General features: G+C 44.9%; 1 protein-coding gene across 1 annotated transcript; it reads right to left on the bottom strand.

The window, feature by feature from the left end:
• Positions 1-585: 585 nt before the first annotated feature.
• On the bottom strand, positions 586-10,723 carry LOC124005818 (GATOR complex protein MIOS-like). Its single transcript, XM_046315390.1, has 12 exons — positions 10,458-10,723; positions 8,991-9,850; positions 8,326-8,815; positions 7,474-7,572; positions 7,006-7,260; positions 6,410-6,579; positions 6,072-6,137; positions 5,801-5,959; positions 5,271-5,423; positions 4,676-4,880; positions 4,030-4,159; positions 586-1,877 (listed from the first exon to the last, which is right to left on the bottom strand). Exons 2-12 carry the CDS (start codon positions 9,807-9,809, stop codon positions 1,787-1,789), a joined length of 2,637 nt encoding a protein of 878 aa, XP_046171346.1. The 5' UTR covers positions 9,810-9,850; positions 10,458-10,723; the 3' UTR covers positions 586-1,786.
• Between the last annotated feature and the right edge of the window lie 738 nt (positions 10,724-11,461).

The raw sequence follows: 11,461 nt of genomic DNA, 5'->3' as shown, positions 1-11,461 counted from the left end.
CATGTGGTTGGACAGCTAAATTATACAGTAACATTACTCATTGGTCCAATGTTGTCTATCGACTGTACTTTCAGCCAATAACGTCATCGATGTATTATAAGGATTGGACCAATTTCTTTCTCAAAACCTTCGTTATAAAAAATGTACTTTACAATATTTGTGTAATTACCTGTACAATTAAATACATAATGTGTGATGTAATGACATTAATTCATATGGACGAAATGTTGAACAAACCTGATTCTAGGACAGACACGATTTGATGAAATATGATCCTCACAGTTTTTAAACCAAATTTGCATAGTCCCAGGACTAAGCTATATGTATATACGTATATATTTATTTAACCAGGCAATTTTAAGTATACCCCCTATATAATTACTGGATAGTCAGTGTATTTATCTGCTTTACAAATGTAAATGAGGTAAAACGGTAACGGTTGCATCATACATGATCGAGAACACCAAAGATTTAGGCCTAAAGTTATCATTAAAAGGGCATACATTTTCACCAAAGATTGAAGCAATTCGTTACTATGATTCCGTTTTCAAAAGGCAAATGCAAAAACTCTTTTGGAGACGTAAGTTCAAGTAACTTTTTATTCAGAACGGTACACGCCTACCAAATGTGCGAACCCCACTCCATTATGGTTCACAAAAGGGTACGCCAGAAAATATCCGACGCTGAGAGAGTGGTGAAAAACAGAATACAGTAGCTCGCATGCCCCCTCCCTACTCCATGACTAAGTTAATTAGCCAGCTCGGGTGCAGGCCCCTCACGTTTACAATGGTTCCCCGAGTCGAAGCAGTAGAGTCCATTGGGGGGCGGCAGAGAAAGAAAAACACATTGACAATGCATCTTACACATCGCCGTCCCTGTGGAGTACGTCTGGACACCCATCCCGGATTGATGTGTGTGTGCATATTTTGTGCGCGATTTTGTCCCGGGGAGAGAGAACCGAGGGCCTTCTCGCGCTCCTGCTCTCGCCCTCTTTGAGTCAATGGTGTTCAGTGGTGTTCCAGCAGCTGAAGTTCTTTATGAAGAGAACAATCTGGAGGGTCTTGTCGGAGTGCCGAGCAGCTGCTGTTTTTTTCTCTGCCTCTTTTCACAAGACACAGGCCTGGAGTGGGGAGGTGAATACACAGACAACTTTCCCCCACCCTGCCCCTGCACTGTAAACCCTGACATACAATGTGAGATGAAGTGGCACAGGCCAGGGTAACCAGAAGAGAAAGCTTTGTCAATTTGTTCTCTTTCTGTTTGTTGCCTGGGGTAACTAACTTCCTTATTTCATCACTTTGTCAATGTTTTTCGAGATATCTCAGTCTGATTGTGACCCAGAAAGAAAGCTTGAAAAAATGTAAGTCTTAAAACATAGCTACAATATATTGGCACACAATCACATTCTTTACTGTTAGGAATTAAAGGATCATCCTGATTCAGGTTTGGTTAAAGGAGGCCGTTTATAACAACTTTTATAATATATCCCTTTAAGGATCTCCTTAATATCATTAGCAAGCATCAAACCACAATCCTTCAAGACATTCATTGATTCATCAGTAACACATCTAGCCTCTTTTACAATATGATTATGAAAAGAAGTGAAGTTTTTATTCAACCCAAGCTATCACCCAGTGTTAACACTATTCAAGCGGCCTGTCCAGAACAGTACCCAGCAACCTGGCTTAGTCTGGGATGTGTCGGATGGTGGGTGCCGTAGTGAAGTCAGCGTGCACAGGCAGGCTTTAGGCTGGTGGTTAGGCTATGGACCCTACCAGAAGCCCCTCTAGTGGCTGTCTGAAGGCACCAGGTTTCCTGTGGTGTCCAGCTGCATGCACTTACAGGTGCAGGTCGACACTGGACACTCTGTATGGTCCCTATGGGGAACAGAGAGGACAACCAAAGGTCAATCAATAAAAACCATTAAAATGCACAAACCACCGAAAATGTGACTTCTCACAATGCTACCAAATCTAATCTAATGTTATTTGTCACATGCCCCGGTGTAGACCTTACCATCAAATGCTTAGTTACAAGCCCTTAACCAAATCAAATCAAAGTTTATTTGTCACATGCACCGAATACAACAGGTGTAAACCTTACAGTGAAATGCTTACTTACAGGCTCTAACCAATGGTGCGGGAAAAAAAGGTGTGTGTGTGTGTGTGTGTGTAGGTAAGTAAAGAAATAAAACAACAGTAAAAAGACATTTAAAAAAAAGAGTAGCAAGGCTATATACAGACACCTGTTAGTCAGGCTTATTGAGGTAGTATTTACATGTCGGTATCGTTAAAGTGACTATGCATATATGATGAACAGAGAGTAGCAGAAGCGTAAAAAGAGTGGTTGGGGAGACAATGCAGATAGCCCAGTTAGCCAATGTGCGGGAGCACTGGTTGGTCAGGCCATTTAGGTAGCATGTACATGAATGTATAGTTAAAGTGACTATGCATATAAGATAAACAGAAAGTAGCACCAACGTAAATTAAGGGTTGGGGGGGGGTTGCGGGCACACAATGCAAATAGTCCGCGTAACCATTTGGTTACCTGTTCAGGAGTCTTATGGCTTGGGGGTAAAAACTGTTGAGAAGCCTTTTTGTCCTAGACATGGCACTCCGGTACCGCTTGCCATGCGGTAGTAGAGAGAACAGTCTACGACTGGGGTTCCTGGGGGTCTTTGACCATTTTTAGGACCTTCCTCTGACACCGGTTGGTGTAGAGGTCCTGGATGGCAGGCAGCTTTGCCCCAGTGATGTACTGGGCCATACACACTACCCTCTGAAGTGCCTTGCGGTCAGAGGCAGAGCAATTGCCGTAACAGGCAGTGATGCAACTGGTCAGGATGCTCTCGATGTTGCAGCTGTAGAACCTTTTGAGGATCTCAGGACCCATGCCAAGTCCTTTTAGTTTCCTGAGGGGGAATAGGCTTTGTCGTGCCCTCTTCACGACTGTCTTGCTGTGTTTGGACCAATCTAGTTTGTTGTTGATGTGGACACCATGGAATTAGAAGTGCTCAACCTGCCCCACTACAGCCCCGTCGATGAGAATGGGGACGTGCTCTGTGCTCCTTTTCATGTAGTCCACAATCATCTCCTTAGTCTTGGTTACGTTGAGGGATAGGTTGTTATTCTGGCACCACCTGGCCAGGTCTCTGACCTCCTCCCTATAGGCTGTCTCGTCGTTGTCGATGATCAGGTCTACTACTGTTGTGTCGTCAGCAAACTTAATGATGGTGTTGGAGTCGTGCCTGGCCATGCAGTCGTGGGTGAACAGGGAGTACAGGAGAGGACTGAGCACCCACCCCTGGGGAGCTCCAATGTTAGTCAGGTTAGTCGAGGTCATTTGTATATGTAGACAGGGGTAAAGTGACTATGCATAGATAATAAACAGCGAGTAGCAGCAGTGTAAAAACAAAGGTTGGGTAAATGTAAATAGTCCAGGTGGCCATTTGATTAATTGTTCAGCAGTCTGATGGCTTGGGGTTAGAAGCTGTTAAGGAGCCTTTTGGACCGAGACTTTGCGCTCCTGTACCGCTTGCCGTGCGGTAGCAGAGAGAACATGTACTGGGCTGTACACACTACCCTCTGTAGTGCCTTAGTCAGATGCCGAGCAGTTGCCATACCAAGCAGTGATGCAACTGGTCAGGATGCTCTCGATGGTGCAGCTGTAAAACTTTGAGGATCTGGGGACCCATGCCAAATCTTTTCAGTCTCCTGGGGTGAAAAGGTATTGTCATACCCTCTTCAGAACTGTCTTGGTGTGTTTGGACCATGATAGTTTGTTGGTGATGTGGACACCAAGGAACTTGAACCTCACGCCCCACTCCACTACAGCCCCGTCGATGTTAATAGGGGCCTGTTCGGTCCGCCTTTTCCTGTAGTCCACGATCAGCTCCTTTGTCTTTCTCACACTGAGGAGAGGTCAAAGCACCACACTGCCAGGATATCGTACAAGACCTACGATGCATTCTGTTGACAAAACTACTCTGATAAAGAAAATGTTATCTGAACGTTCCAGTAATGTTCTTACCTAAACCAGCTGAGTATGTGACCTGCATGGCCGCCATGGCGGCAGTTGTGGCACCAGGTGAACCAGTTGTTGAACTGGGCCAGTTTGTTCTCCCTGGTCAGATCCACCTTATCGTCTGACTTCCCCGTGCCTGGAAAAAACAACAGCGGTATGACTACACACATCTAATCGAAATAGATTATTTTCTGTAATGAAAAGAGCTATACAGGTTAACTAAATTACTATTAATAATCTAGTTGATGTTTTATAAGCCAACTAAATAGAGATCAATATCTACAATCATTATCACATTAATGATCTGCTTTATTTATTTTCTGTGTGATTTGTATTAGTTAGTGATACAACAACATTGTATCACTAGCTAATATACTGCATGTATGCATTTCTCTCGCTCAATTACCCTGAAGTGTGTGTATGCACTTGCATTCCTATTTGCATAATAGGGTGTGTAATGAGGAAGTTAGACTGGCTGCAGAACTGTGACAGTAGGGTAAAGTTGAACTTTGACACTGATCCATGACCAGTTTTTCATTCTTTCCCCATATTGTTTATGGTTAGGATTAGGGGAAGGTAAACAGATCCTAGATCTGTGGCTACAGGCAACTTCCACCCAGAGCCTATCTGTGGAGTATACCATGTCCAGTACCTGGGCAGTTGGACACAGGCGTGCCCATGTTCATGAGGCAGAGCGCACAACGGGGGAGGGGCTTCCTGCAGCCGGGGCAGCTGGTGACCTTTGACTTGGTGGGCGAGCCGCTGACCCCGTACTGGCTGAAGCCGCGGCCCTGGTGGGGCATGGACGAGCAGCTGTACGATATGGACTTCCCACAGAAGTTACAACTCACAAACACCTGCAGCAGGCAACAACAAAGGTCAAGTGTGATAAGGACAGGCAGGTTAAATTAGAGCTAGCAGAAGCCAACATGAATAGGTTATAGCATCGAGATCATTGTTAAACTTATGAAGCTATTGATTAATGTACTCGTCCAATACAGTGCATCATTATCTAGCTGACCAATAACAAATAAACAACTAGCATCACTTATTAATCAGGATAATCATATTAATCAGGATAATCATATTAATTATTGTGTTTTAAGTTTATGTAAAACCTGAAAGCAAGTTTGTCACTCAGTCACATCCTCCATGTGAAGATTTATGAACAGATAAACCAAAAGACAGAGACATTAATAACTATGAACAACAGTCCATCTCTTAGTGCAGTGTTCCCTTTCCCTTGCCTGTGCCAGTGGTTTGGAGCTGGGGTCCAGCTTGCTCCTGTGGATGTCAAACTCAGCCCGTTTGTGCCAGAACCTCCATGCGTCCAGCAGGTTACGGTAGTTTTCGATCCAGCACTGGACACGCGGGTCCTTCACCACCTCCCCTGGGGAACCCTGGGAGGGAAGGACACTAGGCCATGAATCTCCCCTTATAGTGACAAAGGTATTTGAGTTTGAAACAGAATGGAAGTGGGCTCCTGTTACTGTGTCAGTCTCACATCATCAGCATAGCTTCTATGATATTTGTATTGTCACTTTTACAGTTGTTTTTTGTTTTATCATTAAGCATTTGAACTCCAGCAAATCTTAAAGATTCAACAAATCTATAAGCCTGAATGTGGGGAAAAACCTTGGATAAAAGATCCAACAATCGATCTTGAGCAAAACTTATCTAATTCGAGCCAACATGGGACAGGTGATCGTAGTATGAACCACAAGGTCGATGTGATGTCGAGCTGTGCAAGACTATTCAGCCCCTGCTCTGACCATACCTTGAGCATGCAGAAGCTGGCGGTCTGGACGTCTCCGGTACGGTCCACGTAGCTCTCCATCAGGTCCACTCCGTCTTTGGTCAGCCCCGTCAGCAGGATCCCCTCCAGGTTCCCCACCTCCTTCATCTCACTGGTCAACTTCTCCATGTAGCGAGGCAGCTACATAACAACACACAGAGAAAATGAAACAGTCCTTTCAATAGATAGAAACGGGGTAATCAGTGAATCTATTTAGTGTATGTTGTCGCGCGTTTGCTGGAGGAGGTCTTACCTGTGTGTCGTTTAGGAACATGCATGCGAAGGCCACTCGGTCCGTTACGGCCACACTACTCTCATACTAAGGAGGGAAACACAACAGGGATTCAATGGCTAAGTTGTACTTTTTTTAAACGTTGGAATCTTCAAACTACTATGTCAAACACTGCCCTCTTCATGCTGCTGCTGATATTTAGGCCCCCTCGTGGTCCCTAGCCCCGTTTGACAATTCAGGTACTATAGCCCTTTGTACTTCAGCCTAACATGATAATGAATGTTATAAAGGGTTGGATAATGCATATAAAAATCTGGCAACCCAGTTTATAGCAATGGTTTACCCCCTTCCCTGCGTACCAGTACTCCGTCGTATGTGCCAGTCTCACTGGTGAGGAAGGCAAACATGACACACAGGTAGGGGTTCTTGAGTTGCAGCCTTAGAGAGCTGCACATCTCCCTCCACAGGGAACTCTTCTCGTCCGTGTAACCTGACAACGCCATAGCAACCACGTTTAGGTTCAGGTCCCCTGCAAGGAAGGAAGGGTGGGGAAGATTGGTTTATTTTGCTTGGATAGCTTGGTTTATTATCTTGGTTCATGAGCTTCCACTGTACACTATAGCCAAATCCGAATCTAATATTGGTGGGTATACTTTGACTGTATACTGCTTTTGTTTGTTTACAGTGGTGAAATCCTAGCAGTATGTTATAGTACTTTTGCTGTGATGGAAGTGACACCTCAGGCAGCAAGAGCACAGGAGGGCAATGCATGTACTGTTAACACGCAATATCTAATTAATCTCCTTTGTCAGTCTGTGACCAGGCAGTAATTAGTAGCATACTTTATGCTGTGTACAATACATAAAGTGTATATTGCAAACAAGTTCTTGAGCCCTTTAAAGAATCTTAAAAAATGCATTACATAGCCCTGTCCCAGATGACTCCACGCCAATACCTCTCTCAGCGGAGGCTCCCTTGTTGAGGATCTGGATGGCCCTACGGATGTCCAGGTTGAAGAGGGCCACGGCGGCCGCACGCTCCCACTCCCCCTCCCCCTCCAGGGAGCGCAGGAAGGGCTCCACGTTGATGTCAGGGCCTCGGTTGATCCAGCCACACAGACGCAGGGCAAGGCTGCGCTCCTCGCTGTGGAACCTGGGGACGTCCGTCTGGCGGTCTGAGCCGCTCCAGCACCGCCGGTTCTCTGTAGTGCCTGGTGGAGTAGAGACAAACAGATATACAAATGTTACTTCAGGGACTTTTTTGCTCCAATTTGAAGAAAAATCTAGGGAAAACACTGAAAAAGAGTTGTATAACTTACGGTACAGTATCTATGTAGAGTGTTACATAATACTGTCAAGGGTTCAGCCTGTATAATTAGCCTAGATATAAACCTAAAGATGATCTAGATCTTTAGGTTGCTTACCTGAGCTGGACTTGACTATGTTCTTGATGCCTGAATAGACCAGGGCCTGTTTGCTCCCCTGCTGTTTCTGCTCCACGTCTTCAGTGTACTGCTTCATGAGTGATACTTACATAGGAAACGGAACGCTGAGACATCATAAGAACCACAGTGCAAACAGTGACATACAATATAGCAACTTAGTCTATGTACATTGTATCCAGCATGTCAGGTGTAAGAACAAAGACAAATGATAATTCAAAGAATCACTACAGTGCAAGCAGAACACCAGGCATGTTTCTCACACAAGGACAGTTTCTACTTAAAAATAAACAGAACAACAAATTTAATAAATAGCACATGAATCATCACGCAAACCTAGATATGTTTAGAAATTAGTAAGCACCAGTAATGTAATAAACCAGGGGTATTCAACTCTTACCCTACAAGGTCCGGAGCCTGATGGTTTTCTGTTCTACCTGATAATTAATTGTACCCACCTGGTGTCCCAGGTCTAAATCAGTCCTTGATTAGTGGGGAACAATGAAAAAAGACAGTGGAGCTGGCTTCGAGGTCCAGTTAAGATTGAGTGTAATTAAGCAATAAGGCCGGAGGAGGTGTGGTATATGGACAATATACCACGGCTAACGGTTGTTCTTACGCACGACGCAACGTCTGGACACAGCCCTTAGCCGTGGTATATTGGCCATATTCCACAAACACCAGATGAGCCTTATTGCTATTATAAACTGGTTACCAATGTAATTAGAGCAGTAAAACAAAATGTCATACACGTGGTATACGGTCTGATATACAATGGACCTTCAGCCAATCAGAATTCAGGGCTGAAATCACCCAGTTTATAATAAAGGATATAGAACAGAGTGTACCACAGGGACTTGAGCTGGGGGTCATCCCCTCCGGCCAGCAAATGGTTCTTCCACACCTGGACCGTATCATGACCGTACCTGGACTGGGCCCTCTGCCTCATCTTAGTGGCTATGTCCTTCTCTACAGTACCCTCCCCTCCCACGCCCCCCTCCTCAGCACACTCATAGAGGTGTCTGCCGCAGGCCCACATGAGCGAAGTGGTGGAGCTCCAGGCTAAAGAGATACGTTCGAACACAGTGAAGTCGGTCATGGTGCGATTGGCTGCCGAAACCACCACCATGCGGTTCTGAGAAGTGGGGTGCCAGGCGAAGCTGCCAATGAGGCTGTTGCTGGGCTGCACGCTGCGCTCAATGATTGTGGGCTCTGTCTCGTCGCCGATAGGCGTGGGCGTGTGCTGCATGTCGTAAAGGCGGATGATGTTGCTGTCGCGTGTCAGCGTGGCCAATAGGCCCATACGTGTGGGGCACCAGGCCACCTGGGAATGAAAGGAAAGTGAGTTGTACATCCTTACATCCAAAACATGTAGGCTACAGCACAATTATGATTTACGCTATCACACAAAAAGTAGACTCTTGATATGTGCAAGTCGATTGTACACTGGGGACAACAGAATTTCACAACAGACCAAAAAAAGCATACCAGTAAGTTACCTTGGTGAGCGGCTTGGGCTGCTCGGTAAGCGTGAGCACTGGCTTCTCAAACTTGCGGAGGTCCCAGATGGCCACCTGGCCCTCAAAGAAGGAGGCCACACGGTCTGGGAAGTGGGGGTCCACTGTCACACCCTGGATGGCCTTGGTATTGACAAAGGTTTTCTGGCTGGTGTTGCGCAGGTCGAAGATGGCCAGGTTGCGGTGCATGCCAGCCAAGAGCAGCTTCTGGTCACGGGGCAGCCAGCAGAGGGACAGGCAAGCATCGTTCTGGCCTAGCTCATACAGGGGTTTGGTCACCACTAGGCCAGAGTCTGTGTCTCCTGACGAGAGACGGATCTTTTCGGTGGCTACACTAGCCTCTGGGGAGAACTTACTGCTAATGTCCCATATGAGCACTGAGAAGTCTGCTCTGTGCTTGTCCAGCCCAGCGGCTAGCCAGTTGCTGTCTACAGGGTTCCAGGCTAGGGTGTTGCATTGACGTGCATGCTTGGGCACAAACTCTTTCCCCATTAGCTCCTTGCACTTGGAGTTGTGGCTCTGGCCTAGGCTAGTGAGGACGACCCTACCGTTAGCCTGTCCAACTGCTAGCAGACATTCAGGCTCGTGCTTTGGGTACCAGGCCACACATTTCATATAGGGGGTGTCAGAGTTGATCGCTAATAGGGTAGCAGCGGTCTCCTCAGAGAGGGGGAGAGCTCCGGCTTTGGTCTCGCCGCTCCCCACAGGTCCGATGCGGTACAGTCCAAGCTCTGAGTCACAGATGACATAGCGGTCGGCGTGGTGGGGAGACCACAGAATGTCTGGCTTTGAGCCACTCATTGTTCAAAGGAAGCGCTTCTTGCTTTTTACAACTGGGTATACTGGGGGAAAACAGCATTTACAGTACAGCTGAAAGTTACCAACTGACATCTAGCAAGTAGTCTAATAGTGAGCAAACTAATGTGTTTAGCCTACTTTATATAAACTAATATGTTGAACCTACTTTCTATAAACTTAGCTGAAGTTATTGTACAAATGTTGTCACAATGTAGTTAACTACCATTATGTGCAGCACGGGAGCAACATATTAGGTCGCTAACTGCTGGCTAGTGACATGTGACAAGTGGCACAGCTAACAGACGATTTAGTTAGCAATCCCAAGGCGTAAAATAACGATAGGCATAAATTGCATTAAAATGGCAAGATGTTAATGCAACATTGTATCTAGCGAAATAGTTACTTAAAAAAATGTGGATATAGGATACTTTGTAGCAGATTTGTTAGCAAAAAAATGTGAACGTCTGCTATCTTAGCGAGCTACAGTAGTTAGCTAACTTTCTGTCTAGCTGCAGTGCTAGCTAGCTACAATTGTTTTGACATCACAAGATTAGCTTTCCGAAGTACCAGTATCAACAGATCAACCGCAAATAAACATTCGAAAATTGTGTTTCTAATAATAAAGATAACAAATTATTGAAAGAAACTTACAAATTGCTAGACATGTCAACATGGACAAAACTGGGTGGCCACTAGTTACCACAGCCACAAAGTCAAAGTTGCCTATATCGTAAAAATTCATGAAAACAAACATTAGCTTTTTGGTCTTAATTTAAGGTTAGGCATAAAGGTAGCAGTGTGGTTAGGTTTAAAATCCCCGTTTAAGAAGATACATTGTAGAAATAGGCGAGCTTTATGATTTTGTGGCTGCGGTAACTAGACGACCACAAACCAAAACCGTGCTTGTTTTCATGTTACACCAAAATATTTCCCCGGAAAAAACATTGCTATTCGATTGGTCCGGTTACGCACAAACCCGTTAGAATTTTGGGGAACACGGCACTGTCAATTCCTAAAGGTGGCGCTACAAACAAAGATGTATGATATTGGGATACGACTACATTTGTATTATATTGTAATAGTAGATATGCATGTTTAATAGGCTTTTACATCTGTTAGACGATCAAGGGTTTTCAAACTGGAGGCCCCAGACCCCCGGGGGTCCGCTGAAAAGTTGGAGAAAGAGAAACAAATTGACCCCTCTTATTTTTCACTAAATTATACGTTTGTTTTATCGAACATGCAGAACACAAGTTGGGACATAAGTTAGCCCAAGTTTACCATAGTAATGGCAGGTTGGCCCTATCCTACTGTAAATCAAATTAAGTATCATTCCACGTGGGCGTTAAATGATTCTTGAACATGCGGGGGAGCTTGTGTTCTGTCTCTATCTATTGAAAAAAAAACATAATGCCTGTTTTTCAAGTTAGCGTGTAAGTGGAGAAGAGGAAAATCGTCATAACATGTATCAGTTGGGACTTTTATATACAACATCCATATAATCACCATGCAGAAAGGTTACAAACAGTTATAAATAGCAAATAACGGGATTCAAACGTAGACTGTGGGGAAAGAGAAATGTTTAAAGAAACCACAACGTGTTTTAACTTTTTATCCTTGGCTTTTTACACCTCTATAATGCTTAATGAAGCATA

Source organism: Oncorhynchus gorbuscha, linkage group LG19, assembly GCF_021184085.1.
Source record: "Oncorhynchus gorbuscha isolate QuinsamMale2020 ecotype Even-year linkage group LG19, OgorEven_v1.0, whole genome shotgun sequence".
NCBI classification, from domain to species: Eukaryota; Metazoa; Chordata; class Actinopteri; order Salmoniformes; family Salmonidae; genus Oncorhynchus; species Oncorhynchus gorbuscha.
Note: the sequence above shows the minus strand (reverse complement) of the source record. Positions and strands in the feature narration are given on the sequence as shown.

Coding starts and splice junctions, on each gene's coding strand:
- LOC124005818 (XM_046315390.1), bottom strand. CDS start 9,809: ATGAGTGGCTCAAAGCCAGACATTCTGTGGTCTCCCCACCACGCCGAC. Junction 8,816..8,990: donor AGCCCAAGCCGCTCACCAAG/GTAACTTACTGG, acceptor TTTCATTCCCAG/GTGGCCTGGTGCCCCACACG. Junction 6,580..7,005: donor GGGAGCCTCCGCTGAGAGAG/GTATTGGCGTGG, acceptor CCTTCCTTGCAG/GGGACCTGAACCTAAACGTG.